Source organism: Panulirus ornatus, chromosome 17, assembly GCF_036320965.1.
Source record: "Panulirus ornatus isolate Po-2019 chromosome 17, ASM3632096v1, whole genome shotgun sequence".
NCBI lineage: Eukaryota > Metazoa > Arthropoda > Malacostraca > Decapoda > Palinuridae > Panulirus > Panulirus ornatus.
This window is the reverse complement of record NC_092240.1, coordinates 43,923,525-43,942,952: the sequence shown is the minus strand read 5'-3', so window position 1 is coordinate 43,942,952 and position 19,428 is coordinate 43,923,525. Positions and strand designations below refer to the sequence as shown.

Genomic DNA, 19,428 nt, shown 5'->3' with positions numbered 1-19,428 from the left:
TAGTGGTTCCAACAATGTTGTATGGTTGCGAGGCGTAGGCTATGGATAGAGTTGTGCACAGGAGGGTGGATGTGCTGGAAATGAGATGTTTAAGGACATTATGTGGTGTGAGGTGGTTTGATTGAGTAAGTAATAATAGGGTAAGAGAGATGTGTGGCAATAAAAAGAGTGTGGTTGAGAGAGCAGAAGAGGGTGTTTTGAAATGGTTTGTTTACATTGGAGAATGAGTGAAGAAAGATTGACAAAAAGGATATATGTGTCAGAGGTGGAGGGAAAAAAGAGAAGTGGGAGACCAAATTGGAGGTGGAAAGATGGAGTGAAAAAGATTTTGAGTGATTGGGGCCTGAACATGCAGGAGGGTGAAAGGCATGCAAGGAATAGAGTGAATTGGAACGATGTTGTATACCGGGGTCGACGTGCTGTCAATGGATTGAACCAGGGCATGTGTAGCACCTGGGGTAAACCATGGAAAGTTCTGTGGGCCTTGGATGTGGAAAGGGAGCTTTGGTTTCAGTGCATTATTACATGACAGCTAGAGACTGAATATGAACGAATGTGGCCTTTGTTTTCTTTTCCTAGTGCTACCTCGCACACATGAGGGGGAAGGGAGCTGTTATTTCATGTGTGGCCAGGTGGCGATGGGAATGAATGAAGGCAGACAGTATGAATTATGTACTTATGTGTATATATATATATATATATATATATATATATATATATATATATATATATATATATTCTTTTTCTTCTTTCAAACTGTTCGCCATTTCCCGCATTAGCGAGGTAGCGTTAAGAACAGAGGACTGGGCCTTTGAGGGAATACCCTCACCTGGCCCAATTCTCTGTTCCTTCTTTTGGAAAATTAAAAAAAAAAAAAAAAAAAAAAAAAAACTGCTTCTAACAACTTGCCTCCCACACCATATATTCTTAATGCCTTCCACAGAGCATCTCTATCAATTCTATCATATGCCTTCCCCAGATCCATAAATGCTACATACAAATCCATTTGCTTTTCTAAGTATTTCTCACATACATTCTTCAAAGCAAACACCTGATCCACACATCCTCTACCACTTCTGAAACCACACTGCTCTTCCCCAATCTGATGCTCTGTACATGCCTTCACCCTCTCAATCAATACCCTCCCATATGATTTACCAGGAATACTCAACAAACTTATACCTCTGTAATTTGAGCACTCACTCTTATCCCCTTTGCCTTTGTACAATGGCACTATGCACACATTCCGCCAATCCTCAGGCACCTCACCATGAGTCATACATACATTAAATAACCTTACCAACCATATATATATATATATATATGTCTCTGTGTGTATATGTATGTATACGTTCAGATGTATAGTTATGTATATTTGCGTGTGTGGACGTGTATGTATATATATGCGTATGTGGGTGTGTTGGGCCGTTCTTTCCTCTGTTTCCTTGCGCTACCTTGCTAACTCGGGAGACAGTGACAAAGCAAAATAATAAATAAATATATATATATATATATATATATATATATATATATATATATATATATATATATATATATATATATATATATGTATATATATGTGTTCCTATGCATCCATAGCGAAAATGAAACACTTATCGTGTTTCCTTTTCCCTGTGGACTCATAGGAATATCTTGATCACACACAAAATTGTGATCCTTTCCCATATATGTATATATTGATATGGGTAAAACTGAAATTAGATGGAGAGAGGTGGGTGGTTATTGGTTCATTTGCACCTGGGCATGAGAAGAAAGATCAAGAGAGGCAAGTGTTGTGGGAGTAGCTGTGTGAGTCTGTTAGTATTTTTGATGCATGAGACAGGGTTATGGTGATGGGTGATTTGAATGGAAAGGTGAGTAATGTGGGAGTTGAGGGAATAATTGGTGTACATGAGGTGTTCAGTGTTGTAAATAGAGATGGTGAAGAGCTTGTAGATTTATGTGCTGAAAAAGGACTGGTGATTGGAAATACCTGGTTTAAAAGGAGAGATATACATAGGTGTATCTTTGTAGGTAGGAGAGATGGCCAGAGAGCATTATTGGAGTACGTGTTTATTGATTGGTGTCTGAAAGAGAGACTTTTGATGTTAATGTGCTGAGAGGTGCAACTGGAGGGATGTCTAATCATTATCTAGTGGAGGCGAAGGTGAAGATTTGTAGAGGTTTTCAGAAAAGAAGAGTGAATGTTGGGGTGAAGAGACTGGTGAGAATAAGTTTGGGAAGGAGGCTTGTGTGAGGAAGTACCAGGAGAGACTGAGTACAGAATGGAAAAAGGTGAGAACAAAGGACGTAAGGGGAGTGGGAGAGGAATGGGATGTATTATTTAAGGAAGCAGTGATGGTGTGCAAAAGATGCTTGTGGCATGAGAAGAGTGGGAGGTGGGCAGATTAGAAAGGGTAGTGAGTGGTGGGATGAAGAAGTGAGATTATTTGTGAAAGAGAAGAGAGAGGCATTTGGACGATCTTTACAGGGAAATAATGCAAATGAGTGGGAGATGTATGAAAGAAAGAGGCAGGAGGTCAAAAGAAAGGTGCAAGAGGTGAAAAAGAGGGCAAATGAGAGTTGGGGTGAGAGAGTATCATTAGATTTTAGGAAGAATAAAAAGATGTTTTGGAAGGAGGTGAATAAAGTGCGTAAGATAAGGCAAGAAATGTGAACGTCAGTGAAGTGGGCTAATGGGGGAGTGATAACAAGTAGTGGTGATGTGAGAAGGAGATGGAGTGAGTATTTTGAAGGTTTGTTGAATGTGTTTGATGATAGAGTTGCAGATATAGGGTGTTTTGGTCAAGGTGGTGTGCAAAGTGAGAGGGTCAGGGAGAATGATTTGGTAAGCAGAGAAGAGGTAGTAAAAGCTTTGCGGAAGATGAAAGCCGGCAAGGCAGCGGGTTTGGACGGTATCGCAGTGGAATTTATTAAAAAAGGGGTGACTGAATTGTTGACTGGTTGGTAAGGCCATTTAATGTATGTATAACTCATGGTGAGGTGCCTGAGGATTGGCAGAATGCATGCATAGTGCCATTGTATAAAGGCATAGGGAATAAAGGTGAGTGTTCATATTACAGAGGTATAAGTTTGTTGAATATACCTGGGAAATTATATGGGAGGGTATTGATTGAGAGGGTGATGAAATGTACAGAGCATCAGATTGGGGAAGAACAGTGTGGTTTCAGAAGTGGTAGAGGATGTGTGAATCAGGCGTTTGCTGTGAAGAATGTATGTGAGAAACGCTTAGAAAAAACAAATGAATTTGTATGTAGCATTTATGGATCTGGAGAAGGCATATGATAGAGTTGATATACATGCTCTGTGGAAGGCATTAAGAGTTTATGGTGTGCAAGGCAAGTTGCTAGAAGCAGTGAAAAGATTTTATCGACGATGTAAGGCATGTGAACAAGTAGGAGAAGAGGAAAGTGATTGTTTCTCAGTGAATGTTGGTTTGCGGCAGGGGTGCGTGATGTCTCCATGGTTGTTAACTTATTTATGGATGGGGTTGTTAGGGAGGTGAATGCAAGAGTTTTATAGAGAGGGGCAAGTATGCAGTCTGTTGTGGATGAGAGCACTTGGGAAGTGAGTCAGTTGTTGTTTGCTGATGATACAGCACTGATGGGTTATTCGGGTGAGAAACTGCAGAAGCTGGTGACTGTGTGTGGTAAAGTGTGTGAAAGAAGAAAGCTGAAAGTAAATGTGAATAAGAGCAAGGTTATTAGGTATAGTAGGGTTGAGGGACAAGTCAATTGGGAGGTAAGTGTGAATGGAGAAAACTGGAGGAAGTGAAGTGTTTTAGATATTTGGGAATGGATTTAGCAGCGGATGGAAACATGGAAGTGGAAGTGAGTCACAGGGTGGGGGAGGGGAGGAAGGTTCTGGGAGGGTTGAAGAATGCGTGGAAGGCGATAACATTATCTAGGAGAGCAAAAATAGATTTCTATGAAGGAATAGTGGTTCCAACAATGTCACATGGTTGCGAGGCATGGGCTATAGATCGGGCTGCGCAGAGAAGGCTTGATGTGTTGGAAATGAGATGTTTAAGGATAATATGTGGGATAAGGTGGTTTGATTAAATAATGAGTAAGTAATGAAAGGGTTAGAGAGATGTGTGGTATTACAAATAGTGTGGTTGAGAAAGCAGAAGAGTGTGTATTGAAATGGTTTGGGCACATGGAGGGAATGAGTGAGGAAAAATTGACAAAGAGGATATATGTGTCAGAGGTGGAGGGAATAAGGAGAAGTGGGAGACCAGATTGGAGGTGAAAGGATGGGGTGAAAAAGATTTTGAGTGATCGGGGTCTGAACATGCAGGAGGGTGAAAGGATGAAAGGTGAGTGTTCAAATTTCAGAGGTATAAGTTGAGTATTCCTGGGAAATTATATGGGAGGGTATTGATTAAGAGGGTGAAGGCATGTACAGGGCATCAGATTGGGGAAGAGCAGTGTGGTTTTAGAAGTGGTAGAGGATGTGTGAATCAGGTGTTTGCTTTGAAGAATGTATGAAAAATACTTAGAAAATCAGGTGGATTTGTATGTAGCATTTATGGATCTGGACAAAGCATATGATCGGGTTGATGGAGATGCTTTGTAGAAAGTTGTAAGAGTATCTGGTGTGGGAGGTAAGTTGCTAGAAGTGAAAAGTTTTTACCAAGGATGTAAGGCATTTGTACAAGTAGGAAGAGAGAAAAGTGACTGGTTCCTAGTGAATGTTGGTTTGCTGCAGAGATGTGTGATATCTCCATGGTTGTTTAATTTGTTTGTTGGTGGGGTGGTTAGGGAGGTGAATGCAAGAGTTTTGGAGAGAGGAGCAAGTATGCAGTCTGTTGTGGATGAGAGTGCTAGGCAAGTGAGTCAGTTGTTGTTGGCTGATGATACAGTGCTGGTGCTTGTTCGGGTGAGAAAGTGCAGTTGTTGATGACTGTGTTTCGTAAGGTGTGTGAAAGAAGAAAGCTAAATGTGAATAAGAGCAAGGTTATTAGGTTTAGTAGGGTTGAGGGACAAGTTAATTGGGAAGTAAGTTTGAACGGAGAAAAACTGAAGGAAGTGTCCCTTGGATATAGTGGAGAAAGAATACTTCCCACACATTCCCCATGTCTCATAGAAGGCGACTATTGGGGATAGAAGTGGAGGCTTGAAACCCTCCTCTTTTTATATTTTAACTATCGAAAGGGGTAAACAGAAAAAGGAGTCATGCAGGGGATTGCTCATCCTCCTCAAAAGCTCAGTTTGGGGTGTCTAAATGTGTGTGAAGTAACCAAGATGAGAAAAAAAAGAGATAGGTAGTATGTTTGTGGAAAGGAACCTTGTTGTCTTGGTTCTGAGTGAAACGAAGCTCAAGGGTAAAGGGGAAGAGTGGTTTTGGATGTCTTGGGAGTAAAGTCAGAGGTTGGTGAGAGGAAGGAGTAGCACTACTCATGAATCAGTTGTTGGAGTATTTGATAGAGTGTAAGAAAGTAAACTCTAGATTGATATGGGTAAAACTGAAAGTGGATGGAGAGAGATGCATGATTATTGGTGCCTAAGCACCTGGTCATGAGAAGAAAGATCATGAGAGGCAAGTGTTTTGGGAGCAGGTGAGTGAGTGTGTTAGCAGTTTTGATGCACGAGACCAGGTTATTGTGATAGGTGATTTGAATGCAAAGTTGAGTAAAGTGGCAGTTGAGGGTATAAGGAGTAGCACTACTCCTGAATCAGGAGTTATGGGAGTATATGATAGAGTGTAAGAAAGTAAACTCTAGATTGATATGGGTAAAACTGAAAGTGGATGGAGAGAGATGGGTGATTATTAGTGCCTAAGCACCTGGTCATGAGAAGAAAGATCATGAGAGGCAAGTGTTTTGGGAGCATCTGAGTGAGTGTATTAGCAGTTTGATGCACGGGACTGGGTTATAGTGATGGGTGATTTGAATGCAAAGGTGAGTAATGTGGCATTGAGGGTATAATTGGTGTACATGGGGTGTTTAGTGTTGTAAATGGAAATTTTGAAGAACTTGTAGATTTTTGTGCTGAAAAAGGACTGGTGACTAGGAATACCTGGTTTAAAAAGAGAGATATGCATAAGTATACATATGTATGTAGGAGTGATGGTCAGAGAGCATTATTGGACTATGTATTAATTGATAGGCATGTGAAATAGAGTCTTTTGGATGTTAATATTCTGAGAGGTGCAACTGGAGGGATGTCCGATCATTATTCTTGGAGGTGAAGGTGAAGATTTTTAGAGGTTTTCAGAAAAGAAAAGAGAATGTTGGGGTGATGAGAGTGATGAGAGTAAGTGAGCTTGGAAAGGAGACTTGTGTGAGGAAGTATCAGGAGAGGTTGAGTGCAGAATGGAAAAAGGTGAGAGCAAATGACGTAAGGGGAGTCGGGGAGGAATGGTATGTATGTAGGGAAGCAGTGATGGCTTGTGTAAAAGATGTCTGTGGCTTAAGAAAAGGTGGGAGGTGGGCAGATTAGAAAGGGTGGTGAGTGGTGGGAGGAAGAAGTAAGATTGTTAGTGAATGAGAAGAGAAAGGTGTTTGGACAATTTTTGCAGGGAAGTAGTGTGAAAGACTGGGAGATGTATAAAGGAAGTGAAGAGAAAGGTGCAAGTAGGGAAAAAGAGGGCAAATGAGAGTTGGGGTGAAAGAGTATCATTCAGTTTTAGGTAGAATAAAAAGATGCTTTGTAAGGAGGTAAATTTAGTGCATAAGACAAGAGAACAAATGGGAACATCGGTGAAGGGGGCTAATGGGGAGGTAATAACAGGTAATGGTGAAGTGAGGAGATGGAGTAAATATTTTGAGGGTTTATTGAATGTGTTTGATGATGGAATGGCAGATATGGGGTGTTTTGGTTGAGTTGGTGTGCAAAGTGAGAGGGTCAGGGAGAATGGTTTGGTAAACAGTGAAGAGGTAGTGAAAGCTTTGCAGAAGATGAAAGCCAACAAGGCAGTGGGTATGGATGTTATCACAGTGAACTTCATTAATAAAGGGGATGACTGTGCTGTTGACTGACTGGTAAGGATGTTCAGTGTATGTATAGTTCATTGTGAAGTGCCTGAGGATTGGCAGAATGCATGCATAGTGCCGTTGTACAAAGGCAAGGGGGATAAAGGTGAGTGTTCAAATTACAGAGGAATAAATTTGTTGAGTATTCCTGGGAAATTATGTGGGAGGGTATTGATTGAGAAGGTAATAGCATGTACATAGCATGTACAGAGCATCAGAATGGGGAAGAATAGTGTGGTTTCAGAAGTGGTAAAGGATGTGTGGATCAGGTTTTTGCTTTGAAGAATGTATGTGAGAAATACTTAGAAAAACAGATGGATTTGTATGTAGCATTTATGGATCTGGAGAAAGCATATGATAGATTTGATAGAGATGCTGTGTGGAAGGTATTAAGAGTATATGGTGTGGGAGGTAAATTGCTAGAAGCAGTGAAAAGTTTTTATCAAGGATGTAAGGCATGTGTAAGAGTAGGAAAAGAGGAAAGTGATTGGTTTCCAGTGAATGTTGGTTTGCGACAAGGGTGTGTGATGTCTCCATGGTTGTTTAATTTGTTTATGGATGGAGCTGTTAGGGAGATGAATGCAAGAGTCTTTGAGAGAGGGGTAAGTATGCAGTCTGTTGTGGATGAGAGAGCTTGGGAAGTGAGTCAGTTGTTGTTCACTGAGGGTACAGCACTGGTGGGTGATTCGAGTGAGAAACTGCAGAAGTTGGTGATTGAGTTTGGTAAAGTGTGTGAAAGAAGGAAGTTAAGAGTAAATGTGAATAAGAGCAAGGTTATTAGGTACAGTAAGGTTAAGGGACAAGTAAACTGGGTGGTAAGTTTGATTGGAGAAAAACTGGAGGAAGTGAAGTGTTTTAGATATCTGGGAGTGGATTTGGCAGTTAATGGAACCTTGGAAGCGGAGGTGATTCACAGGTTGGGGGAAGGGGTGAAGGTTATGGGAGCATTAAAGAATATGTGGAAGGCTTAGAAATTTATCTCAGAGAGCAAAAATACTTGTTGAGTATTCCTGGTAAATTGTATGGGAGGGTATTGATTGAGAGGGTGAAGGCATGTACAGAGCATCAGATTGGGGAAGAGCAGTGCGGTTTCAGAAGTGGTAGAGGATGTGTGGATCAGGTGTTTGCTTTGAAGAATGTATGTGAGAAATACTTAGAAAAGCAAATGGATTTGTATGTAGCATTTATGGATCTGGAGAAGGCATATGATAGAGTTGATAGAGATGCTCTGTGGAAGGTATTAAGAATATATGGTGTTGGAGGCAAGTTGTTAGAAGCAGTGAAAAGTTTTTATCGAGGATGTAAGGCATGTGTACGTGTAGGAAGAGAGGAAAGTGATTGGTTCTCAGTGAATGTAGGTTTGCGGCAGGGGTGTGTGATGTCTCCATGGTTGTTTAATTTGTTCATGGATGGGGTTGTAAGGGAGGTAAATGCAAGAGTCCTGGAAAGAGGGGCAAGTATGAAGTCTGTTGGGGATGAGAGAGCTTGGGAAGTGAGTCAGTTGTTGTTCGCTGATGATACAGCGCTGGTGGCTGATTCATGTGAGAAACTGCAGAAGCTGGTGACTGAGTTTGGTAAAGTGTGTGGAAGAAGAAAGTTGAGAGTAAATGTGAATAAGAGCAAGGTTATTAGGTACAGTAGGGGTGAGGGTCAAGTCAATTGGGAGGTGAGTTTGAATGGAGAAAAACTGGAGGAAGTGAAGTGTTTTAGATATCTGGGAGTGGATCTGTCAGCGGATGGAACCATGGAAGCGGAAGTGGATCATAGGGTGGGGGAGGGGGCGAAAATTTTGGGAGCCTTGAAAAATGTGTGGAAGTCGAGAACATTATCTCGGAAAGCAAAAATGGGTATGTTTGAGGGAATAGTGGTTCCAACAATGTTGTATGGTTGCGAGGCGTGGGCTATGGATAGAGGTGTGCGCAGGAGGATGGATGTGCTGGAAATGAGATGTTTGAGGACAATGTGTGGTGTGAGGTGGTTTGATCGAGTAAGTAACGTAAGGGTAAGAGAGATGTGTGGAAATAAAAAGAGCGTGGTTGAGAGAGCAGAAGAGGGTGTTTTGAAATGGTTTGGGCACATGGAGAGAATGAGTGAGGAGAGATTGACCAAGAGGATATATGTGTCGGAGGTGGAGGGAACGAGGAGAAGAGGGAGACCAAATTGGAGGTGGAAAGATGGAGTGAAAAAGATTTTGTGTGATCGGGGCCTGAACATGCAGGAGGGTGAAAGGAGGGCAAGGAATAGAGTGAATTGGAGTCATGTGGTATACAGGGGTTGACGTGCTGTCAGTGGATTGAATCAAGGCATGTGAAGCGTCTGGGGTAAACCATGGAAAGCTGTGTAGGTATGTATATTTGCGTGTGTGGACGTGTGTATGTACATGTGTATGGGGGGGGGGGGGGTTGGGCCATTTCTTTCGTCTGTTTCCTTGCGCTACCTCGCAAACGCGGGAGACAGCGACAAAGTAAAAAAAAAAAAAAAAAAAAAAAAAAAAGCAAAAATGGGTATGTTTGAAGGTGAGTAATGTGGCAGTTGAGGGTATAATTGGTGTACATGGGGTGTTTAGTGTTGTAAATGGAAATTTTGAAGAGCTTGTAAATTTGTGTGCTGAAAAGGGACTGGTGACTAGGAATACCTGGTTTAAAAAGAGAGATATACATGAGTATACATATGTATGTAGGAGTGATGGCCAGAGAACGTTATTGGACTATGTGTTAATTGATAGGCATGTGAAAGAGAGTCTTTTGGATGTTGATGTTCTGAGAGGGGCAACTGGAGGGATGTCCAATCATTATCTTGTGGATGCGAAGGTGAAGATTTGTAGAGGTTTTCAGAAAAAAGGGAGAATGTTGGGATGAAGAGAGTGGTGAGAGTAAGTGAGCTTGGAAAGGAGACTTGTGTGAGGAAGTATCAGGAGAGGTTGAGTGCAGAATGGAAAAAGGTGAGAGCAAATGACGTGAGGGGAGTCGGGGAGGAATTGTATGTATGTAGGGAAGCATTGATGGCTTGTGCAAAAGATGTTTGTGGTATGAGAAAGGTGGGAGGTGGGCAGATTAGAAAGGGTGGTGAGTTGTGGGATGAAGAAGTAAGATTATTAGTGAATGAGAAGAGAAAGGTTTTGGAAGGAGGTAAATTTAGTGCATAAGACAAGAGAACAAATAGGAACATCGGAGAAAGAGACTAATTAGGAGATAATAACAGGTAGTGGTGAAATGAGAAGGAGATGGAGTGAATATTTTGAAAGTTTGTTGAATGTGTTTGATGATAATATGGCAGATATAGGGTGTTTTGGTTGAGTTGGTGTGCGAAGTGAATGGGTCAGGGAGAATGGTTTGGTAAACAGATAAGAGGTAGTGAAAGCTTTGCGGAAGATGAAAGCCGGCAAGGCAGTGGGTTTGGATGGTATTACAATGGACATCATTGAAAAAGGGGATGACTGTGTCGTTGACTGGCTGGTAAGGATATTCAGTGTATGTATAGTTCATTGTGAAGTGCCTGAGGATTGGCGGAATGCATGCATAGTACCGTTATACAAAGGCAAAGGTGATAAAGGTGAGTGTTCAGATTACAGAGATATAAATTTGTTGAGTATGGGAAATTATGTGGGAGGGTATTGATTGAGGAGGTAATAGCATGTACAGAGCATCAGAATGGGGAAGAACAATGTTGTTTCAGAAGTGGTAGAGGGTGTGTGGATCAGGTTTTTGCTTTGAAGAATGTATGTGAGAAATACTTAGAAAAACAGATGGATTTGTATGTAGCATTTATGGATCTGGAGAGGGCATATGATAGTTGATAGAGATGCTGTGTGGAAGGTATTAAGAGTATATGGTGTGGGAGGTAAATTGCTAGAAGCGGTGAAAATTTTTTTATCAAGGATGTAAGGCATGTGTACGAGTAGGAAAAGAGGAAAGTGATTGGTTCCCAGTGAATGTTGGTTTGCAGCAGGGGTGTGTGATGGCTCCATGGCTGTTTGATTTGTTTATGGATGGGGTTGTTAGGGAGGTGAATGCAAGAGTTTTGGAAAGAGGGGCAAGTATGCAGTCTGTTGTGGATGAGAGAGCTTGGGAAGTGAGTCAGTTGTTTTTTATTGAGGATACAGTGCTGGTGGGTGATTTGAGTGAGAAACTGCAGAAGTTTTAGACTAAGTTTGGTGAAGTGTGTGAAAGAAGGAAGTTGAGAGTAAAGGTGAATAAAAGCAAGGTTATTAGGTTCAGTAAGGTTGAGGGACAAGTAAATTGGGAGGTAAGTTTGAATGGAGAAAAACTGGAGGAAGTGAAGTGTTTTAGATATCTGGGAGTGGATTTGGCAGGTAATGGAACCATGGAAGCAGATGTGATTCACTGGTTGGGGGAGGGGGTAAAGGTTATGAGAGCATTGAAGAATGTGTGGAAGGCTTAGAACTTTCTCAGAGAGCAAAAATGGGTATGTTTGAAGGAATAGTGGTTCCAACAATGTTGTATGGTTGCGAGGCATGGGTTATAGATAGGGTTGTGCGGAGAAGGGTGTATGTAATGGAAGTGAGATGTTTGAGGACAGTATGTGGTGTGAGATGGTTTGATCAAGTAAGTAATGAAAGGGTAAGAGAGGTGTGTGGTAATAAAAAGAGTGTGGTTGAGAGAGCAGAAGAGGGTGTGTTGAAATGGTTTGGTCACATGGAGAGAATGAGTGAGGAAAGATTGACAAAGAGGATATATGTGTCATATGTAGAGGGAATGAGAAGTGGGAGACCAAATTGGGGGTGGAAGGATGGAGTGAAAAAGATTTTGAACGATTGGGGCCTGAACATACAGGAGGATGAAAGGCATGCAAGGAATAGAGTTAATTGGAATGATGTGGTATACCGGGGTCTACGTGCCGTCACTGGGTTGAACCAAGGCATGTGAAACATCTGGGTTAAACCATGGAAAGTAGTATGGGACCTGGATGTGGAAAGGGAGCTGTGGTTTTAATGGATTGCACATGACAGCTAGAGACTGAGTGTGAACGATTGTGGCCTTTGTTTTCTTTTCCTAGCGCTACCTCGTGTGCGCGTGGGGGGGGTTGCCATTTCATATGTTGTGGGGTGGCGACGGGAATGGATGAAGGCAGCAAGTATGAATATGTACATGGGTATATATGTATGTATCTTTGTATGTATATGTATGTACACATTGAAATGTGTTGGTATATATATGTGCGTGTGTGGGCATTTATGTTTATGTGGGTGGGTTGGGCTATTCTTTTGTCTGTTTCATTGCGCTACTTTGCTAACGCAGGAGACAACAACTAAGTTTATTAAAAAAATGATATATGGATGGAGTAATAAGAGAGATGACAGCAAAACTAGGGGGAGGTGTAAAATTGGAGTGTGGCTGTGAGATATGGTGGTTAGTGGCAAGCCTGTTTGAGGATGATACTGTGTTGTTTGCTGAAAGTGAAGAGAAGTTACATAAGGTTTTACTTGTGTTTTCTGGTATGTTAATGCATAGGAAATTGAAGGTAAATAGAAGTAAAAGTAAAGTAATGGTGTTTGAAAGGAAACATAGTGAAAGTATAGATTTTATAAAACCATATAGAGTGAAATAAGAAAGCGTACTAAATTATGCTGCGGATATTGAGGGGGTGGGGAAAACTGGAAAATTGTGAGAATTTAGGTATCTAGGAGCTGTTTTGGGTAAGTGTGGTGATATGGAAGGAGAGATAAGGGAGAGAGCAGTATAGGGTAGAAGAGTCATCAGGTCCCTTAACCAGTTAATGAAGGGTAGAGGTGTAAGTATGGAAGTGGAGAGGATTAAGGGACAGCATAGTCTTTCCAACCCTGATCTATGCAGCCAAAATATGGATATGGAATGAGTCATAGAGGTCAAGAATCCAGGCTGTGGAAGGAGCTATTTGAGAAGAGTATTTAGTGTGACTAGATGGAATGAACAAAGAAATGAAAAGGTGTATGAGAGATGTGGTATGGCAAGGTATGCAAAGGGAGTGAATTGTGGAGTATTAAGAGAATGGGTGAAACATATTACTTTGAGGTGGTTTTGGCATGTGGAAATGATGCACAATTAAAGAATTTTGTGTGAGTGGAAGACCACTTGTGACATGGGCAAATAGGATAGAAGAATACTGGAGGGAGAGAAACAGTGGAAGAATGCATGGAATGGTGTATGCAAGGGAGGCTGTAAGGACAGGGATAAGTGGAGACTTTTGCCATGGCCATCCCTTGATGGGAGTTCTTGGAGGGAACTGTCGTCATAATATAGTTAGATAGATAAATAGGTTTTTCTGAACCTAAAATCACCATACGTCCAGACTTGTGGCATCTTGGAGTATCCTGAGAGTCAGGCAAAGTTGAGAAAAAATACCCGAGTTGGTCGGGGCTCTTTTCAGAGTTTAAAATCTCCACAGATCATGACCTGTGGGTGTCCCAGGGGCTACATGAAGTTGTTATGATGAAATACACTGGTCATTTGTGGCACTTTTCTGAGCTGAATATAAAATTCCCACAGGTATGGACTTGTCGTTTCTAGGGGTATCTCAGGCTGAATGAATCAGTTAAGAAGGCATATGATAGAGTTGATAGAGATGCTTTATGGAAGAGTGTATGGTGTGGGAGGTAAGTTGCTAGAAGCAGTGAAAAGTTTTTATCGAGGATGTAAGGCATGTGTACGAGTAGGAAGAGAGAAAAGTGATTGGTTCCCCGTGAATGTCAGTTTGTGGCAGGGATGCGTGATGTCTCCATGGGGGTTTCATTTGTGTATAGATGGGGTTTTTAGGGAGATGAATGCAAGAGTTTTGGAGAGAGGGGCAAGTATGCAATTTGTTGTGAATGAGAGAGCTTGGGAAGTGAGTGAGTTGTTGTTTGCTGATGATACAGTGCTGGTGGCTGATTCAGGTGAGAAACTGCAGAAGCTGGTGACTGAGTTTGCTAAAGTGTGTGAAAGAAGAAAGCTGAGAGTAAATGTGAATAAAAGCAAGGTTATTAGGTTGAGTAGGGTTGAGGGACAAGTCAATTGGGAGGTAAGTTTGAATGGAGAAAAACTGGCAGAAGTGAAGTGTTTTAGATATCTGGGAGTGGATTTAGCAGCAGATGAACCATGGAAGTGGAAGTGAGTCACAGGTTGGGAAGGGGGCATAGGCTCTGGGAGCCGTGAAGAATGTGTGGAAGGCGAGAATATTATCTCGGAGAGCAAAAATGGGTATGTTTGAAGGAATAGTGGTTCCATCAATATTTTATGGTTGTGTGGCATGGGTTATAGATAGGGTTGTTTGGAGGAGGGTGGATGTGTTGGAAATGAGATGTATGAGGACATTATGTGGCATGAGGTGGTTTGATCGAGTAAGTAATGAAAGGGAATGAGAGATGTGTGGTAATAAAAAGAGTATGGTTGAGAGAGCAGAAGAGGGTGTATTGAAATTGGTTTGGTCACATGGAGAGAATGAGTGAGGAAAGATTGAGAAAGAGGATATACGTATCAGAGGTGGAGGGAATGAGAAGTGGGAGACCAAATTGGAGGTGGAAGGATGGAGTGAAAAAGATTTTGAGCGATCGGGGCCTGAACATACTGGAGGGTGAAAGGCATGCAAGGAATAGAGTGAATTGGAAAACGATGTGGTATACTGAGGTCGACGTTCCATCAATGGATTGAACCAGGGCATGTGAAGTGTGTGTAGTAAAGCATGGAAAGTTTTGTGGGGCCTGGATGTGGAAAGGGAGCTATGGTTTCGGTGCATTACACATGACAACTAAAGACTGAGTGTGAACGAATGTGGCCTTTTGTCTTTTCCTAGTGCTACCTCACGTGCACACGGGGGGAGGGGGGGTTGCCATTTCATGTGTGGCAGAGTAGCAGCGGGAATGGATGAATGCAGCATGTATGAATATGTATATGTGTATATATGTATGTACACATATTACCCAGATATCTCCTGAATATCAAAGAAGTTGACTAGGACTGGCAGAGGGCTGAAAATCTTCCACTTCTATATTACCCTTATATATAAGAAAACGGAAGGAGGATCCAGGTATGCATTTTTCCCCATTCGCTCAGGCAACTGTTCCTGATGCTTCCATGATGATGCAGGAAAAAAAAGTAAGCTGACATATATCCCTGGGGATAATGGAGAAAGAGTACTTCCCATGCATTCCTCACATGTCGTAGAAGGCAACTAAAGGGGATGGGAGAGGGGGGCCAGAAACCCTCCCCTCCTTGTATTTTAACTTTCTAAAAGGGGAAACAGAAGAAGGAGTCACGCGGGGAGTGCTCATTCTCCTCGAAGGCTCAGATTGGGGTGTCTAAATGTGTGTGGATGTAACCAAGATGAGAAAAAAGGAGAGATAGGTAGTATGTTTGAGGAAAGGAACCTGGATGTTTTGGCTCTGAGTGAAATGAAGCTCAAGGGTAAAGGGGAAGAGTGGTTTGGGAATGTCCTGGGAGTAAAGTCAGGGGTTAATGAGAGGACAAGAGCAAGGGAAGGAGTGGCACTACTCCTGAAACAGGAGTTGTGGGAGTATGTGATAGAGTGTAAGAAAGTAAATTCTAGATTGATATGGGTAAAACTGAAAGTTGATGGAGAGAGATGGGTGATTATTGGTGCTTATGCACCTGGGCATGAGAAGAAATATCATGAGAGGCAAGTGTTTTAGGAGCAGCTGAATAAGTGTGTTAGTGGTTTTGATGCACAAGACTGGGTTATAGTGATGGGTGATTTGAATGCAAAGGTGAGTAATGTGGCAGTTGAGGGAATAATTGGTATACATGGGGTGTTCAGTGTTGTAAATGGAAATGGTGAAGAGTTTGTAGATTTATGTGCTGAAAAAGGACTGGTGATTGGGAATACCTGGTTTAAAAAGCGAGATATACATAAGTATACATATGTAAGTAGGAGAGATGGCCAGAGAGCGTTATTGGATTACGTGTTAATTGATAGGCGCGCGAAAGAGAGATTTTTGGATGTTAATGTGCTGAGAGTTGCAACTGGAGGGATGTCTGATCATTATCTTGTGGAGGCGAAGGTGAAGATTTGTATGGGTTTTCAGAAAAGAAGAGAGAATGTTGGGGTGAAGAGAGTGGTGAGAGTAAGTGAGCTTGGGAAGGAGACTTGTGTGAGGAAGTACCAGGAGAGACTGAGTACAGAATGGAAAAAGGTGAGAACAAAGGAGTTAAGGGGAGTGGGGGAGGAATGGGATGTATTTAGGGAAGCAGTGATGGCTTGCGTAAAAGATGCTTGTGGCATGAGAAGTGTGGGAGGTGGGCAGACTAGAAAGGGTAGTGAGTGGTGGGATGAAGAAGGAAGATTATTAGTGAAAGAGAAGAGAGAGGCATTTGGACAATTTTTGCAGGGAAATAATGCAAATGACTGGGAGATATATAAAGAAAGAGGCAGGAGGTCAAGAGAAAGGTGCAAGAGGTGAAAAAGAGGGCAAATGAGAGTTGGGGTGAGAGAGTATCATTAAATTTTAGGGAGAAGAAAATGATGTTTTGGAAGGAGGTAAATAAAGTGCGTAAGACAAGGGAGCAAATGGGAACTTCAGTGAAGGGGGCTAATGGGGAGGTGATAACAAGTAGTGGTGATGTGAGGAGATGGAGTGAGTATTTTGAAGGTTTGTTGAATGTGTTTGATGATAGAGTGGCAGATATAGGGTGTTTTGGTCGAGTTGGTGTGCAAAGTGTATAGGGAAAATGATTTGGTAAACAGAGAAGAGGTAGTGAAAGCTTTGCGGAAGATGAAAGCCGGCAAGGCAGCAGGTTTGGATGGTATTGCAGTGGAGTTTATTAAAAAAGGGGGTGACTGTATTGTTGACTGGTTGGTAAGGTTATTTAATGTATGTATGATTCATGGTGAGGTGCCTGAGGATTGGCGGAATGCTTGCATAGTGCCATTGTACAAAGGCAAAGGGGACAAGAGTGAGTGCTCAAATTACAGAGGTATAAGTTTGTTGAGTATTCCTTGTAAATTATATGGGAGGGTATTGATTGAGAGGGTGAAGGCATGTACAGAGCATCAGATTGGGGAAGAGCAGTGTGGTTTCAGAAGTGGTAGAGGATGTGTGGATCAGGTGTTTGCTTTGAAGAATGTATGTGAGAAATGCTTAGAAAAGTAAATGGATTTGTATGTAGCATTTATGGATCTGGAGAAGGCTTATGATAAGTGTTGATAGAGATGCTCTGTGGAAGGTATTAAGAATATATGGTGTGGGAGGCAAGTTGTTAGAAGTAGTGAAAAGTTTTTATCGAGGATGTAAGGCATGTGTATGTGTAGGAAGAGAGGAAAGTGATTGGTTCTCACTGAATGTAGGTTTGCGGCAGGGATGTGTGATGTCTCCATGGTTGTTTAATGTGTTTATGGATGGGGTTGTTAGGGAGGTGAATGGAAGAGTTTTGGAAAGAGGGGCAAGTATGCAGTCTGTTGTGGATGAGAGAGCTTGGGAAGTGAGTCAGTTGTTGTTTGCTGATGATACAGCGCTGGTGGCTGATTCATGTGAAAAACTGCAGAAGCTGGTGACTGAGTTTGGTAAAGTGTGTGAAAGAAGAAAGTTGAGAGTAAATGTGAATAAGAGCAAGGTTATTAGGTACAGTAGGGTTGAGGGTCAAGTCAATTGGGAGGTAAGTTTGAATGGAGAAAAACTGGAGGAAGTAAAGTGTTTTAGATATCTGGGAGTGGATCTGGCAGCAGATGGAACCATGGAAGCGGAAGTGAATCATAGGGTGGGGGAGGTGGCGAAAATTCTGGGAGTCTTGAAGAATGTGTGGAAGTTGAGAACATTATCTCGGAAAGCAAAAATGGGTATGTTTGAAGGAATAGTGGTTCCAACAATGTTGTATGGTTGCGAAGGGTATGGGCTATGGATAGAGTTGTGCGCAGGAGGGTGGATGTGCTGGAAATGAGATGTTTGAAGACAATATGTGGTGTGAGGTGGTTTGATCGACAAAGTAATGTAAGGGTAAGAGAGATGTGTGGAAATAAAAAGAGTGTGGTTGAGAGACCAGAAGAGGGTGGTTGACCAAGAGGATATATGTGTGAGAGGTTGAGGGAACGAGGAGAAGTGGGAGACCAAAGTGGAGGTGGAAAGATGGAGTGAAAAAGATTTTGAGTGATCGGGGCCTGAACATGCAGGAGGGTGAAAGGCGTGCAAGGAATAGAGTGAATTGGAACGATGTGGTATACCGGGGTTGACGTGCTGTCAGTGGATTGAACCAGGGCATGTGAAGCGTCTGGGGTAAACCATGGAAAGTTCTGTGGGACCTGGATGTGGAAAGGGAGGTGTGGTTTCAGTGCATTATTACATGACAGCTAGAGACTGAGTGTGAACGAATGGGGCCGTTGTTGTCTTTTCCTAGCGCTACCTCACACACATGAGGGGGGAGGGGGTTGTTATTCCATGTGTGGCGGGGTGGCGATGGGAATAAATAAAGGCAGACAGTATGAATTATGTACATGTGTATATATGTATATGTCTGTGTGTGTATATATATGTGTACATTGAGATGTATAGGTATGTATATTTGCGTGTGTGGACGTGTATGTATATACATGTGTATGTGGGCGGGTTGGGCCATTCTTTCGTCTGTTTCCTTGCGCTACCTCGCTAATGCGGGAGACAGCGACAAAGCAAAATAAAATAAAATAGATAATAATAAATGTATATGTATGTATACGTTGAAATGTATAGGTATGTATATGTGCGTGTGGGGGCGTTTATGTATATACATTTGTATGTGGGTGTGTTGGGCCATTCTTTTGTCTGTTTCCTTGCGCTACCTCGCTAATGCGGGAGACAACTACAAAGCATGATAAATAAATGAATAAATAATAGATTGCATGAGTTATTCAGGGCACTATTCTAAGCCCAAAATTGCCACAAGTCCAGACCTGTGGCTTCTGGATGGTGTCTCCGGGGTCAGATGAAGTCATTGAGATAAGACACCCTCGTTGTTAAGCATTTTTCTGAGCCTAAAATCTCTAGCAGCTGGATGAAGTCGTTGAGATAAAATGCCCTCGTTGGTCAGGCCTGTTTCTGAACCTAGCATCACTACAGGTCCAGACCTGTGGCCCTTGTTGGTGCCCCAGCAGCTGGATAAAGTCATTGGGCTAGAATACCCAAGTTAGTCAGGGCACTTTTTTTTTGTGTGTGTGTATGTGCGTTTGTTTGTGTGTGTGTGTGTGTGTGTGTGTGTGTGTGTGTGTGTGTAGTGTGGGGGCCAGGTCTGAAGGGTCGGACGAAGTTGTGGAGTTAAATACCTGAGGCAGTAGGGGCACTTTTCTAAGCTTGAAATTGCCACAGGTGTGGACCTGTGTTGTCTGAGGATGTTCTGGGGGCCAGACAAAGTCGTTGAGATAGAACACTTGAATTGGTTGGGGCACTTTTTTTAGCTTATCATAGCCACAGGCCTTAACTTGCGGCATCTGTGGGTGATCTGGGAATTGGACAAAGTCATTGAGATAATATACCT

At 42.2% G+C, this 19,428-nt stretch overlaps 1 protein-coding gene across 1 annotated transcript in view; it reads right to left on the bottom strand.

The window, feature by feature from the left end:
- LOC139754433 (unconventional myosin-XIX-like) overlaps positions 1-19,428 on the bottom strand; it is a 402,035-nt gene that overhangs the window by 120,936 nt on the left and 261,671 nt on the right. Inside the window, exon 10 of the mRNA XM_071671709.1 lies at positions 19,255-19,426. Coding sequence (XP_071527810.1) covers positions 19,255-19,426 — 172 coding nt within the window. The remainder of the gene's footprint in view (positions 1-19,254; positions 19,427-19,428) is intronic.